This window comes from Rattus norvegicus, chromosome 16, assembly GCF_021556685.1.
Source record: "Rattus norvegicus strain SHRSP/BbbUtx chromosome 16, alternate assembly SHRSP_T2T, whole genome shotgun sequence".
NCBI classification, from domain to species: Eukaryota; Metazoa; Chordata; class Mammalia; order Rodentia; family Muridae; genus Rattus; species Rattus norvegicus.
The window spans coordinates 10,002,500-10,018,254 of NC_141549.1; the positions used below are offsets into that span (position 1 = coordinate 10,002,500).

The following is a 15,755-nucleotide window of genomic DNA, read 5'->3' on the forward strand; positions in this document are numbered from 1 at the left end:
CTTAGATATGCACGTAGGCCAAATACCCATACACATAAAATAAACTAATAAAGAAAGAGCCAGTTCCTAACTCAGAGTGAGATTTCAGCCAGGGAGACATGGCCATTACTACAGATGGGCTTCCCAGGGGTCCTAGTCAACCGGAAGGCAACGTTCTTACCCGGTATAGGTCCAGAAGGGGAGACTCTAGTCAGTGAGTACACAGAGCGAGTGCCATTCCCTTTATCCTCCTAGTAACCCCGGGTTGAGAACAGACTGATTCCTCTCTCTGAGCCACTAGGCTACATGGCCTTAGCTCTGCCTGCTGATCCTTTAGCACAGAAAGACAAGCACACCCATTGCACGGGGCAGTTACTGTGCAGAGTTACTGTGAGATAAGGGGACAGAAGTCTGATACGTGTTCATATGGGTATCCCTCCTTTCTACCCTTCCACGGTGACCTGACTCCATGTTCTTTCAGCCCCTGCTCCCACAGAGTCTTACTAGCTAGACTATGGGGACCAGAGATGGCTTCTTGTTCTCCACACCCCTTTCTCCTCAGAGTTCTGCTTCCTTGAAGCCACTCTAGCCTGGGTTAGTTCAACAAGCCTCCTCCTCCATGGGTACTTCTGGCACCTCCTCCTCCAGGCAGCCTCCCTAGATTACTCTCATCCTTAGAGAATTTACTTTTTTAAACTCTAACTCTTCCCTGGTCTTGCCTTAGAGATCCCAGGGATATGGGGACTAGTTTGTGTCTCAGCACCTTAATTCTCAAAGGAAGTGTCACCTTTGGGACAGGATGTGGCCTGGGGTAAAAATTTGGGAAGTCAGGGGTCTCCCGCATACAGGTTTAGCTCAGCCACTTAGCTGGACATCTGGACCTCAGTTTAGCCTTTTCTGGGCCTCAGTTTCTACGTCTGCAAAGAGTTGACATTGTCTCTCCAGAGTACATATACGAAGCAGAGATATGATGCCTGACTGACAGCAAAAGTCAATAGGATGCCTGTTGGCGCTGCTTTAAGTTGATTGTGTCTTGAGGGTGCAGGGCTGGCTGTGTTGAGGCCTGTTCCTCCCCCTGACCGTCTGACCAGGCTGTTATGATGAGCACCGATGACCCAGGTGGCTCCATACCGGACAGCAAGATGCCCTTTACCTACCCTCCTAGGAGTCCAGCACCTGAGGCCTTCCCTCGGAGGCTCATCTGATACATCTGAGCCATCTCCCTCAGGGTCTCTGCTGAGTACAGGCCAATGGGGTTATTATATAGCCTTGGTTGGCTGGGGCCTGGCAGAACTTTGGGGCTGACTGAGCCCTGGGTACCCTCTGAGCTGGCCTTGGCCACTGGGCTGCCCAGAGGAAGGACAGGCCCCGAGGCCTCCATGTGTGAGGTGCAGACAGAGGTCTGGGAGAAGGAAGAGCTAAAGGTGTCCCCGAACTCCAGGGTGCCTGAGGTGCCTGGGCTGGCCCTCGCCTCAGGGCTGGGGCTGGGAGTCGCCAGGCTGCTGTTCGTGTCCAGAGAAGGGTCCTGGCATAAGGCAGCACCATGCAGGGGAGAGAGAAGACAGCGGTTAGAGGCCACACATGGCTATGCTTCTGTGTGGACTTGAAACAGACGTGTTAGTGTGTGTACCTGTAGCCCCACCACCCACATCTGCAGCCTGCTGAATGATGCACCCAGACGGGGGACGGGAAAGGAAAGCCCTTTGTGAGTGGAGAGGAGGAGGGAAGCTGGTGGCTCCTGGTCTAGAGGCTGGCATCCATCTAGTCAGAATGCAAAGCACTCACAGAAAGCCAAGCCTATCCCCGAGAGCCAAGAAGGAGGATGCAGGGCTCAGGAATGGTAAGGGTACCACTATCCTGTCCATTCCTCCCACGAACAGCTTCCCCTGGGAATGGATACTCCGTGACTGCAGACAAACCTCCTGATTTACTGACCCCACCTGGAGAAGACCCTGGCTAGCCAGGGCTGACTGACATTTAGGGTGGAGGTACCAAGGGGACCCAAGGAAGCAACTGGGCTATTCGGCTATCTGAGCCTACCTTTGCAACTTCTCCCAGCATCTCTCTGTCCAGTTCTCCCAATCTATGAGCCTCTGTGAGGCTCCTCTTCCCATCTCCCCATTGGATAGACTGGATTCAGTCTATAGTTGTAGTGAGGGAGTGGGTGGAGGAGCCGTGGGTTTAGGATAGGCCCTTGGGCCCACAGGGCTCAGCTACTTAGAGTCAGGAAAGGACTCTGGATCTAGTGGTAAGATCTGGGGCCAGGCTTTGCCTGCCCCTCCACTCCCGTGCCAGTCTCTAAGACTTAATTAGTCCTTCTAATGGACATAGGGAGACTGTAGCTGGGAGGGATGGGTAGACACTTAGAAACTAGAGAGTCTGTGTGGAGGAACACCCTCCCCTCACCCCCAGGGCCAGTAAGGTTCCTTGATACCCAGGAGTGTTTCTTAAGATGGCTGACTCAAGCTGGGGCCTCTTATAGCAACTGTAGTCTCAGGGTCAGAGTCTTCTAGACAAACAACTGTTTCCTGCCTGGCTAGAATGCTGGTCCTCTTCTCAGCTCAGCTTTTCCCAAGCTGGTTTCTTCTCAAACCAGCTGCGGGTCCTGGGATCTTGAGCCCAGGTAGGCATGCTCAGAACTCCATGCATCACAGGAGGGGGGAGGCTCAAACACTTCATGTGGGGCAACAGTGAGAAGGGCAGGCAGGCAAGGTTGAGTGGACCCCACTACCAATGGCCAGCACCTACCTTTTGGTGGGGGATCACTGGCAATGGGGACTGGATAGGGGGTGCTGTCGTGGAGATGGGGATAGGACGCTTGGACCTAGATAAACCAGAAACGGTGAGGATGTTTGCACCTGGCCAAAGTTCCTGGGGGTGACTGAGAGCTAGACAGTGAAATCATGGGGCCCAAGGTGCACCACTCACCCCATTCACTTGCTGTCCTGAAGGAGACCCTGGGCTTGACCAGGATAAGGAGTCATAACCTTGGAGCCCCTCCCCCCAACATTCATAGGCTTTTTCTGCATGGGGTGAGGGTAGGGCTGCTTGAGAAAGAGGAAGCTGAGCTTCCAGATCCAGCCCTCCACATACCAGTGGTGCTGTAGCCATGCTTTCTACCTGAGCCACTTCTGTAAACTGAGTCGAGGGTAGCCTGATATTGATTTGACTCATCCTTTCTATACAGTTCTGTAGCACAGGGCTAGGGCCCTGCAAATGCTGGGGGCAATCTCATTGGTCCCTATCACATGCCTACACCAACCCTGGGTCCCCTTCCCTGATGAACCTCCACCTACTTCTGCAGAGTGAGGCTCAGGTTGTAGCTGGCCGACTTGATCTTGTTCTGGGCCTCCAGGTGGGTCATGGTGTCTGTGTTGACTCCGTCAATGGCCACCACAAGATCTCCTTGACTGAGCTGGGACTGGGCCGCCTTGCTGCCTGGGGTGATCTGGTTAAACAAGAAGAAGAAGAAGGGGTGAGTCAGGGAAGAATCACCTGGAGCGTCCAGTACACCCCTAGCATGTCTTTTATTTGTGATGGCCAGCAATGGCTGCTCACCAAGCTTGCCTCCTCTTCCTCCCATGGCTACCCTTCCTGGGACTTTTGGACAGCAGCCGAAGGACCAGCTTTGACTAGTGGAATGCTGGTGAAAGTAACACACATCACTGCTGGGTCTTTTCCCAGCAACCATCACCAGAAGCCTGCACACTGCTTGTTGACTGACTAAACTGCACAGGTTCGAGAGAAGGTCAATCAGGTTGTTCGTTGGAAGGGCTCTGGATGCCGGAGTTACTCCCTGGAGCAGAGATGCTGTGCCAGGCTTCCTGAGTGAGGAATAAATCCCCCCTGGGCTAAGCCGTTGATATTTGGAGGTTGATATTGCCGGTTAACCTATTACCCCTGCACCTTGCAAACCCATAGAGTACTACTTTCTTATCCCAGAAGTGTGGGTAAGACTTAGCACTTCCTTGCCTCCAGTGCATTGCCAGAAAGGGCAGGCTAATGTGTCCTCACAGAAGCTTCCAAGCGCAAGATGCTACAGGGAAGGCACACAGAAAACTAAAGGAGCCACCGGCCACACGTGTGAAAACAAGGCAGGCTGTGGAGTGAGGCGAGCTTAGGGCTCTCTGGCTGCCTACAGATGTCTGGAAGGGGAAGAATAAAGCTAGTTCCTAAATCCTGCACCCTACCGACATCTAAAACTATTTGTCCGGTTCCTCCGTCTTTGACTGCACAGAATGTTTATTGGGCCTCCACACTGAAACCGCTTCCTGGGATGCTCGGAAAGGTACACACCTATTACCAGGGAAACCATGGTAAACACTGAACTCTCAACGACATCATACACGATATCAAATTCTGCATGGCAGCTTTGAGTACTCTGGTGACCCTACCCACGGTGATGTTACCTGAGACATGCACTTCCAGAAGGTCTAGTTAAATAACCTAGAGTAGTTTGATGGACTAGCAATAGTGACCTTAGCAGCCCTACTCAGAAAGATAGTTCGTGAGATTTCTACTAGAGGAGACTAGCTTTAAAGTCTATGACTTCCGATGGAATGCCTCAGTCCCTGACAATATGCTCATTACTTTTTTCCAGTGTAAATGCTTATTGAGACAGGCAGATTGGGACAATCTACAAGTGGGTAGCACTTATACATAAAAGTGTTTTTGGAGCTGACCCTATGACGTCATGTTGGAAGTCCCTCTATGATGCCACATGGAATGTCACACAGGCCTCGCCATCAATGATATCACAGGAGAGAGGAGGCTCTAAGCCCCACCCCCATATGACCCATACGGTTAGAGGGCATTTTCCTTAGCTTTGCCTCCTATGTGCTCACCAGCTAGATCTCCTAGCATGTCTGGCCCATCCTACCCACCTCCCTGGCTATCACACAGGGATAAGAATAGCTATTAATGCTGGCAGAAGCCAGATTTGGGCTAAGGTCTGGGGACCATCCTAAGAGATGCCAAGCCTGTGTAGGACCTCTGGTCAAGCTCTGGACTTGTAGACATGAATGTAATCCTCCTGCCAAGTTCCTTCAAGGAGCTATACATGCATCAAGGTACCTTGCGGTCACTGTGATGAAATGATTTTTTTGATGACTGTATTACTGGTCCCAGAAGCACTGTCCTGTACCATGTCAATGACAATAAGACCAAAAGGACCCTCCCTTACCAACTGCCATTAACCAGCCGGTGGCTTCCCAAGTCTCTTCTTAAACACTGCCCACCCTGTGCCCAGAACAGTCCTTTTCTCGACCCCAAATGTGTAAATCAGACAAGGACAACAGAGAAAGCCTTGGCGGCCAAGAGGACACATCTGATTTGCAAAGCCCACTCTCCAGGTGCCAAACGGGCATCATAGGACCATCATTCCCCAGTCTGTCACCGCAGGGAGCCCATGGTAACAAAAGTGTATTGCTGTCTTGAAGGTAGAGATGAAAAATAGTGACAGAGTCTGGGGGGGGTGTGGCTCGGTCAGTTAAAGGTTTGCTGTGCAAACATGAAGACCTGAGTTTCAGCCCTAGCACACAACTGGAAGACAGGTGTAGGTATGCACTTGTTTTTTTTGTTTTTTTTGTTTTTTGTTTTTTTTTGGTTCTTTTTTTCGGAGCTGGGGACCGAACCCAGGGCCTTCCGCTTCCTAGGTAAGCGCTCTACCACTGAGCTAAATCCCCAGCCCCAGGTATGCACTTGTAATCCCAGTTCTGGGAAGACAGGGGCTGGAGATTCCTAGGGCTTGCTGGTCTGTACACACGTGCGCACACACACACACACACACACACAACACACACACACACACGCACGCACATACACAACAGTGATGGTGAAAAAAAAACAAGACACTTTCCTAGAACAAAAGAGGCCTCTTGCTACTGTGCAGAAAACCCACTTGTTCTGCTTTCCATGCAGGGGTGTGCTATCTTGAGCAACTCATTATAGTAATTTTTAAACTGAAAAAAATATAAACACCTGTAGGAGAAATGGCAGCAGCCACCTCTACGTAAACACTGGGGGCGGGGGCAGGAGTGGGGGGAGGTTCATAGCCACAAAAGCATCTCCTGCAGGAAGACCTAACTGGAGACTTCCTGAGAGACCAAGGATTCCTGACACAGACAATGCCAGCCAATTGGGAACTGCTGTTCAGAAGAGACGCTTTCTTGGGACCAATGGGGCGCTGGTGGAAGTTATTAAAGGAGCTCACAGCAGTGTTCTGACGAGCTTGCTGCTGTGTTTCTCAACCTGCTCCCAGAGTCTGTGTCGTTCACTCCGTGTGCCATCTCACCTCCAACCCGCAAGGGCAGGTAGGGTCAGGCATGGAGTAGGCCAAGGCACAGGCAGCAAACACCCAATTCTCATCATCGCTGTCCAGCCATAACATTCCCTTCTTCACTCCACCACAGATCACTCTCACTGTTCACTACCCATCAAGCCATCTTAGTTTAGAAGCACCTTAAAGACAGATGAAAACATCCACCCAGTGCCCCGCTGTCCCCACACACTGCCCATGCACTCCCACACCTGTGGCAGGACATCCCGGGGGGAAGATATCTCGTAATAAAGCTGCCCTCTGGTATGGAACCCCATAAAATGCTCTCCAGAGCGGGACATCCATATGGAAGGACGCCCCAATGCTTCTGTCTACAGAGAAGGAACTGTTCCTTACAGCAAACAGCTTGGGGTAGTGTAGGGGAAGCAGCTATCAATCTCACGCGGGAGGGAGGGGCTACAAACCCAGAAGGGACACTGCTAGGCAGGATAGGAGTGCTCAGATCATGGTGACAGTGTAAGCAAGGGCACCAGAATGACATCCAAGGGAGGCTGGGCCCCATCGGCTAGTGCCAGGTTCAGGCTGTCAGGAATGCCATGTCTTTAGAGCTGCCTGGTGACAGATTTCTCCCTAGGACACGGCCAACTTGTATTTGCCCTTCCCTGTGCCTGGTGCTGTCTGATATCCTCAGGCGTGGGCTGGGGTAATCCTTGTTCCAGGGGCCTGGTCAGTAGCCAAACATTCCAGAGGGGAGCCACCAAGCTGGATGCCCCTGTTCCTGGCGCCTCTGTCCCTCCATCTGTGTCTGCCTGTTAGGGCTCAGCTGGCCCAGTCTTTGGATACCCTAAGCAGGGTCCAGTGTCCCTCAAGTAGGGGTGTGGTACTCACAGAGCTCCTCTTTTCTGCTCAAGTGTCCTTAGAGAAGGCCAGATGGAGGCAGGGACACTAAAGGCAGCCAAGAACCATAAGATCCCTTCCCTCCCAGAGGAGCCACCTCAGCTGGTTGGGGGAGGGGACTGGCACTGTTGGGCCACTGCCTGGAGTCCAGAGCTCAGAAAAAGTGTAGTTCATGCCTCTCTTCTCTGACTCTCGATCCTCCTCTCTCTGTTGACTTTTCTCAGAAAAGACTGAAAGTACACACGTTCTTGGAGATATTCTCTCTCTCTCTCCATATATATCCTTCTGTCTCCTTTGGAGCTTAAAAATCTCTTTGGATGAATGTTTCATTTCTACCTGATTTTTCAATTGTCTCCAGGCAACAGTCACTTAGACCTGAACACAAAGGAGACCCTCGAGGGGCTTCGATGGGCAAAGATCACTACACGGCCCATGCCTTGCTGAGCCATGACCATAAAGAGCCCCTCACCACTGGCTCCAGATGCTATCCTGTACTATGCGAGTGATGTCAAGACCAAAAGGACCCTCCCTTACCACCGCCATTAACAGCCTGTGGCATCCCAGGTCTCTTCTTAAACACTGCCCACCCTGTGCTCAGAACAGTTCGCTTCTCGACCCCAAATGTGTAAATCAGACAAGGATAACAGAGAAAGCCTTGGTGGCCAAGAGGACACATCTGACTTGCAAGGCCCCGCCCACCCTTCAGAGGTAGCACTAGGGTAGCTGATATCATGGCCACGGTCATGCCAAGGAGGGAGGCAGCAAAGGAAAGCATGTGCGCAGTGGGTCAACTTAAGCCTGCTTTGGTTGAGACGTCACACGTTCCAGTGAGCGTCCAGAGAGCAGGGTCAGGCCTGCCTCTCCGGAGTGTTGTGAGAATTACATTATTAAATGGGGTGCAGCATAGGATGCTGCAGAACTGAGTAGGTGCTGACCCCACCTCCTGCTCCTTAGAAGCTCCAGCAAAGTCAGTGGTCGGACTGGGGAAAAGAAAGTATGTGGTCAGTATGGCTGCACCCCAGGGCTCCTGAGAAACAAGATCCAGAGTCCACCGAGGGTGGTCAGCCCACTGACTAGCCCTCAGCCAGTCTACTGTTCCTGGAAGGGTGTGGAAGAATAGCGGGATTCTGTCTAGGGTCCCAGGGAAACAAGGTGTTGTGCGCTGGCTACCTGGGGGGAACCCGAGCTTTACAGAAGTTTTTAGCATCCCTCCTCAGAAGCATGCAGGCCCTGTCTCCCTTCTCTGTGTGACTTGCCCGGTGTGGTGGGCTGGCTAAAGGCAGGTAACAGGCCTAGAAAGAGTGGAACCTTCCCAGCTCCTTCATCTCGGTCTGGCAGGGATCCCCCTGGAGGCCTAAGTGCATTTTAACTCCTTGGGATTAAATTACCACGTGCCAGGTTGGCTGTCTTCTCATCTGGTCTCCCTTGGGACTTTGCTCCAGTCCTCATCCTTTTTCTGGAAACTTCTTTCTCCCAGTGGCTTCAACTTCTCTATTCCAACCCTGGTGTATAGATAAGCCAGGCTTTCCTCTGCCTTACCTTGCTTGTCCAAATAGCTATCACTTAATGTTTCTTCCTTCACAGGCTTTGGTTCCTCTATACAACATCCCTCACACACTCAGCCTTGCCCGAAGTGTTACACATACCAATGCTTCATGTGCGTGTGTGTGTGTGTGTGTGTGTGTGTGTGTGTGTGTGTGTGTGTGTGTAAGAGGATCCTCCTCTCTTTCTCCAGGTCCCAACATTGTTCCTCTCTGCTTCTCCAGCAAACCAACAGTGTTCTTGTATGCACTTGGCCCTGGAAAATCTGTTTCACACCTCCCAGGATGGTGCCTATGAGAGGAGAGCAGAAATCTGGCTCCAGCAGAGTGGAGAAGCCATGTTTGGGAAATGGAAGACTGGAGACAAGGACCAGAAGGTCTTCACAATAGGGCGATTTCCTCTTGTCCCTGGTGCCTATGTCCTTATTTCTGTTGTCCCCCATGCTCTCCCCTCGCCTCATAGCAACTGCCTCCATTCCTGTGTGCTCCTAGAGTTGCCCTTGGCTTGTGTTCTGGTTCATCAGCCCCTCCCCAGGACCTAGCGGGCCTCTGATCTGCTTTCTTCAGGGCCTTCCAGAGGTCAGAGGCAAGTGTGAGTCACAGGAGGGCCTGGCCAAGGTGCATCTCTAAGAACGCAGTTTTCAGCTGTGATTGTTTTTAATCTTCCCCTGCTGGATAGCTAGATGACTGCCTGACCTTCAGCAGGGCTATAAACGGCACGGGCTGTCAGCGCTGATAGGCGCTACCAAGAACAGCCCAAGGTGCTGTGCTCCAGGGGCCTGGAAATTCCAGGAATTGCCAGCACAGCTACCCCCAGAATAGTGTCAGATTGTCCTCCTTTCTCCTCCCAAGGGTCCTCTGTTCTCAGTGTCACCGCCAAAGCTGTGAGAGTTCAATAATACTAAAACTGAAATCGGAGGAGAGGGGGAGAGAAGGGCCTCTGGACTATGGCCCAGGCAAGCCTGCCAGGTGGGATGGAGGTCAAGGCCTTCCAATAAGGAGGCAGGCCTAACCCAGCCCACAGATCTTTTGCACACAAGCCTTGTAGTCAGCCTCACTTCCATAATTTCAACTGTGGACAGTACCGTCCCATTTTATAGGTGATCCAACTGAGGCTGTGCTACACAGTAGAGAGATGTAGAATTGAGCAAAGACACTTGCCTCTTCTCTTCCCTAGGGTGGAGAGTGCCAGCAGCCATGAAGGGGTAAAGCCCCACACCTAGCCGCAGAGGCAGAGGCCCTGGTGAAGGCTGGGCCTGTTAATCTGCTCCCTCAACTTTGCTTCCTGGAGAATCAGCTAAGGTAGGGGAGGGGAGGGTAAGAGGGCAGCTCAGGTTGCAGGCCTCTGCACCTGTCCAGGATAAATAAAGACATTTGCTCTCCCCTCTAGAGTCTCTCCTGAACCCCATCTCTGCAGATTCTGAGGAGTGGACTCACTGGGGTCTTCTGCTCAGGTTGATTCCACAGTACCCACGTGGAGACCACGATGAGATTGGTACCTACGCTATCACCCGGCATGCAGGTGGCAACTGTTCTTTCTGGGTGGAACATAAACCTGCCTTCGAGAGACGCTAGCTTTCCTCAGGGCCTGGTCTGACAAGCAAAGGACCAGGCGTGAGAGTTAGACCAGGCTGATTATCTCTCACAGTCTCCTTGTCTGCACCCAGAGCAGGGGAATTCTGAGGTGAGCAGAATCCTGGCCCTGTGTCTCTGTGAGTAGACTTAGTCTGGTACAACAGAACAGAAATGTGTTCTTGGTGTCTGCCTTGCTATCAGCCCTGGTCCTGGAATGCCCAAGCCTGGGATGCCAAAGCCTACTGTATCTGTGGCCCACTAGATGTGTCTTTCAGGAGACCGCAAGACCTGAACACCATGGCTCAGTCCACCGTGCTGCAGGGGATCTGAGGCCTGTATCAGAACTGAGGCAAGCCCTCAGTGCCCCAGCTTCTATTTTTAAAAGTCTCCCGAGTATTAGCTTCCAGCACATCCCAACACACCCCCTCTTTGAATGAGAACATTCCTCCTCCTGTCTAGCTTAAAGCCTCTGTGCTGCCATTTAAGCCCTGGCCATCCGGGACCAGGTGGTGCATAGGTCCAGAGTGAGGTCATTGACTTTCCTGGCTGCTACTGACCAGTGATGAATTTGTTCCCATAAGACAGAGCATCAAGCCTTGGGGATGGTGGGCTTTGGGGACTGTGAGCTCAACCCTAGACATAGGAGGCCAGAGGGTACGTGAGGAGGATGGGGGTAGGTCCTATCTTATACAGGGAGAAACCTATACTACAGGAGTGGGGACTATGCTGAGCCTAGATTGGGGGTAGCCACTGGACTCACATATCCACATGTCACCACATCATCAAGCAAGACGGACATGGTTAAGGGTATCCTCTTAATAGGGGGCCCTGTGGTTTTCAGGGCAGTGTGTTTGGAGGGCAGAGACTCCAGGTCTGCAGCAGAGAGGTGAAGGACAGCATCCTTCCACAAAGGCTACTTGAAGTGCCTCGCTTAAAAGTGCCGTGAGGACCGTGAGGACCGTGAGGACCGAGACTGCTTCAGAGCGACTTTTGGGCCCTTTGTCAAGCACTTTCCGGGATTCCCCACTGCCACTCAGTGTGAGCCCTGGGTTCAAGGCAAGTCTCTACCACTGTATGGAAGAAACAGCAGTCCGGTTCCACCCGGTTCCACCCTCCAACTCCACAGTGACATCCTGGAGTCTAACTCTGCGTCTTAAGCCCGGCTCAGTCCTGCCAGGGGCTCTGTCACCAAGCAGGTTATACCAGTTCTCAGTACGCTTCTCAGGCCCCCTAAGCCATGGGGCCTTCTGTCCCAGGACTACCAGGACTCGTAGGGTACCCTTATCTAACAAATACTGAGCAGATAGCACCAGTCTATGGCCTAGGTGCTGGGACTATGGTAGCAACGAAAGCCCTTCTCTGCCTTTCAAGTATGTCTACATTTTGGCCTTTCTGGGCCTTAATTTTTCTCCAGCTCACAGGAGCTGTCCCCACAACCTCTGACATTCAGTGCCATTTCCATCAGACAGTGCCATTTCTCGAGTGGACTTATACATGACAATGGGGCAGCAATGTCCATCTGCCTGCCTGGTACCTGCCTTCTTCACCATAGATAAGTTCTTTCCTAAGCAGCTGCCTGCTTCTAGGAAGGGATTCCAAGCTTGGGAAATTCCCCAAGCCTACCGTGCAGGGGAAGGCCCTGCACTCTCTACCCACAAGCCTATGGACTCTGCAAACTCAGCATTTCCTTCTCAGCTCAAAATGCCAGCTATTTGCCTGTGACATCTTGCTTAGGTGGGCAAAGTCCAACGAACAAGCCGGGGTGAGCAAATTCATCTGTGGCCAAGATAAGGAGACCGTTCCAGTCCTGGACTTCAGACCAGGAATAGGGCAGGCTCTGCCCTCCAAGAGCCCTGGGGAAGACAGACAGACAGACAGACAGATAGACTGACAGACAGATGGGCATGAGCATTCCCTCTTTCAAGAATGCCCCGCCCCTTTGGGAATGAGGCTGTGGGCAATGTGCACTTACCCGGGAGATAGTGAGGGGCATATTGAAGTCCTTGCCTCCCTGCAGACGGAAGCCCCAGGGCCCAGGCCCAGTCAGAGTCACACTGTAAGACATACTGGTGCCGACAGCGGTGGCTTCCTCTGCAGACAAATAGTAGGAAGAGTCAGGTGAGAGGACCCTTACTCAGCCTGTCTTTCTAGTCCCTATCCTTGCTCCTGGACCCAGACCCCAATACCTGGCCTTGCCTGCTGTGTTCCTTGCTGCCTGGTCAGGCTGTGCAGAGCTCCTAAGAATAGCTGGGAGAGAATGCTATCGACACTGATATCTGCCCTTGCTGCGCCCATAAATGGACTGTAACCCTACACTGGGCCCGCCTGCCCGTGGCCTCCCAGCCGGTCCACCATGACTCACGCAGCTAATATAGTCCCTGGGGAGGGGTGTCAGGCACCCATAGCACCCATCCCCAAGGGGCAAGCATTGAAGATTGGCTTTTCTTGCGCCCTCTGCAGAGCCCACGCTCTGTTGTAGTCAGTGGGTCTGCTTTAGGTAGGGGTTTTGCTATTCTGTTGTCCCTAAGGACATGAGTTGTCACCTTATCCATTGTGGGGGACCCCCGGGGCCTTGGACTTAGATTAGCCTCCAATGTGTCAGAAAGAGATGCTTTAGTTCAGAAGAGTACTGACTGGCTCCTGGGTCGCTTTTATGGGTCTAGATGTAAAAATGACCATGTAATGTCAGGGCTTTGAACATGGCCAAGTTCAGAAAAGGACTCTTTATGCCAGCTTCTACAGGGTCCTAAGAGATTGTAAACGCCAAGTCTCAGAGAAGTTAAATATATTCTCCAAGGTCACACAGGGAATGGACTCAGGTCCCATAGGAGCCTGAGCTCATTCCAATGGGACTCATGTCAGATAATGGGCTCCTAGTAGCTATAATATCATCCAAAGCCCTGGCCTGAAATAGGGGGTGCTGCCTGACTCCCAGGAAAAAGGTCTTAGGCCGAGTCTGGGATTGTCCCACTCCTCTAGACCCTCTGGGGCCCAGGCAGTTATTCCTGGCTCTCCTGTCTCATTTGTGCCCTGGAAAACTTGACAGTAGCATGGCTAGCTACAGCTGCCCATACTGCATGCCAGGCGCCGTGCCCTTTCCACAGGAGTAACGGGGGGTAGGGAGAAGGGCCATTTGTACCATTTGTTCAGCTGCTAGGACACGGAGCTAGAAGGGGCAGGGAAGGGAAGCACGTGTGGCATGTTCAGCCCATACCCCAGAGACAGTGTGCTCTGGGTGGGGGCCCCTCGCCCTTGGAACTTCAACCAGAGTGACGTATGGGTTAAGATGCCCCTAGAAACCTGCCCTCCCACTAGAGAGACTTCACGTCTCATGTGGTCTAGTTCCCCAGCTCGGGAAACTGAGGTTCAGGGAAGATGGGGTGACTTCTTGCTGACCCTCTCGAAGACAGTAACCTGGAAGGCTCAGTACAGGCCTGAGTGTGAGTAATTTCCTAGCTGCTGGAACTCAGCCCTCACACCCCAGGCCTGCCATACATGGGGTGCATGGCAAGAGTGGTGATGATACAGGCTCCTTGGTAATTTGCCCAAGGTCCCAAAACTAGCAAGGTGGAAGCAGTGTGGAGCTGGGGGGACTCTTTGTTCCTGTACCATGCAACTCCACCTTCATGAACAAGAGGCCAGCATCCCCCCACCCCTCTCCCATTCCGTCCTCTGTACCAACCCATCCATCCCCTTGTTCCCCGGGGCTATGTGTCAATCCCAGTTGGGGAAGATCCAACCACACAGCATAATCAGAAAGAAAGGGCTCACCCTGGGCCTGGAGCCCCAGCAGTGTTGTACCTGGAGCCGAAGGCTCTTTCTCTGGCCTCTGGCACTGCCTGATAACTTCTGGTTAAGGGAGGGGAGATGCTCTTAAAGGGGAAGGCCAGCCTCCCTCTGCCTCCCCTGGGAGATCCAAAGCCAGTTGGAGAACAGCTTGCACACATGGGCCGGGCTGAGCTCCACACGTCACTGGGGAGGGGTGGAGGGGCCATACTGGCCTCGGTCCCTCCTCTGTTTCCCTCCCCTAGAGTCTGAGATGGGTTTAAACTGGAGTGAGAGTTAAAACTGGAAATCTAGGGGACAGACTTAAGAAACTGCTGGAGGCAAGAATAGGCCCTGTTCTCTCTACTGAAGCACCAGGAGACATGTTTACCACACGAGACCCCGATTTTTTTGTTATTTTTGTTGTTGTTTTTTTAATTTTTTTTTTTTTTTATTTTCCCGTGCCTTGTCAGATCCACATCTGGAAGGAACTTAGACCACTGACACGAAACAGTACGTGCAGGGTGCGCACACATGTGCTGGCTGTGCATGCAAATAGGTACCTATGTGCCTGCCGGTGCCCGCGAACATATGAGTGTGGGCAACACCGTGAATGCTATGGGGGAGCTAGAGCCAAAGTATTCCTGGTGCACAAAGCAGAGTCTGTCTTCAGCTTTTGAGCACTGGCAGCAGGAGACGCAGGAAAGAACTTTCTGAACCAATGAGATGTCCGGCCTGGTTGCAAAGGCTGGCTAAGATGCTTGGCTCATAAATAAATGACGTGTTCCCCAGCGCCATCGCCATTGTCCTTGCCTGGACAATCGCGGCATACAGCGTCTGAGGAGAGGCGACAGCTGCTGGAAGCGAAGCTGGAAAGGAAAACCTGGGTTCATGCTTCAGGCGGAGCCCAGGTGTGGCTGCCGAGCTGAGAAGCGGCGACGGTGCTTCATGGTGTGGAAAGGAGCTGGAGAGTGTGTCCAGTGTAGCACGAGTGACAGGAACACCTTCAAAGCTTCCAGGCTTGTGAGATAATCCCGGGTCTGTGCATGTGATAGGGAGGGGACGGGACTGGGCATCCTACATCCTTCGGTCCAGACTGGGGAGGTGTCTCTTGGTCTGAAAATAAATAATACACATCTGTTCATCTCTAGGAGTGTTTCACAGGGCCTCCTAAGACCTCTTCCTATTTGAGAACATTGACGAGTGAAGGGAACTGTGGGAAGAGCCGGGTTGTCGTCAAGGTTGGGTGTTGACCTTTCTCAAGGACCACACCCCCAAAGGGGTGGACCTTCTCAAGGATCGCACCCCAAAGAAGGAGCCAGCACAATCTTAGGCTGTTTTCAGAATAATCCCTGGGATATCCTCAGACTCTTGAACTCCTGAGGTTCAAACTCCTTATGCCGCTGCCCACCCCAGTTTATCTTTCTTCTGCAGTCCCCAGTGTGTGTGGGGCCTGGCATCCCCTTCATCCGTGCTGCCCTAACCCACTCACCTTTTTCCTGACCTGTAGCGCGGGCTTCCTCTAGAAGTTCACCTCACACTTGCTGTACCCACCACCCTATTCCGGGACACCAACTTCCTTCTCCTGAACCCCACTCAGGATGTTCATGTCAATAACTCAACCCCTTCTACCAGGGGACCTCAGGGAGGTGCCTCTGTGTGCTTGTAACCTGATGGTAGTGCTTGTCACTTATGTTTGACAACTGCTGATGGTTGGCCTC

The 15,755-nt window shown here is 52.5% G+C and overlaps 2 protein-coding genes across 32 annotated transcripts in view; both read right to left on the reverse strand.

The window, feature by feature from the left end:
• Ldb3 (LIM domain binding 3) overlaps nt 1–14,119 on the reverse strand; it is a 64,367-nt gene extending 50,248 nt beyond the window's left edge. For 5 of the 29 annotated variants that reach the window (XM_087588922.1, XM_087588921.1, XM_087588913.1 and 2 more), the window contains exons 1-4: nt 12,456–12,514; nt 12,242–12,360; nt 3,276–3,427; nt 2,728–2,803 (exon numbers count right to left, since the gene is read on the reverse strand). In XM_087588922.1, coding sequence (XP_087445048.1) covers nt 2,728–2,803; nt 3,276–3,427; nt 12,242–12,334 — 321 coding nt within the window. In that variant the 5' untranslated portion in view covers nt 12,335–12,360; nt 12,456–12,514. 29 annotated transcript variants of the gene reach the window in all.
• Nucleotides 14,120–14,440: 321 nt separating this feature from the next.
• The window catches only part of Opn4 (opsin 4), an 84,932-nt gene continuing 83,617 nt past the window's right edge, over nt 14,441–15,755 (reverse strand). For 2 of the 3 annotated variants that reach the window (XM_087587461.1, XM_087587460.1), the window contains one exon: nt 14,441–15,150. In XM_087587461.1, coding sequence (XP_087443587.1) covers nt 15,112–15,150 — 39 coding nt within the window. In that variant the 3' untranslated portion in view covers nt 14,441–15,111. 3 annotated transcript variants of the gene reach the window in all.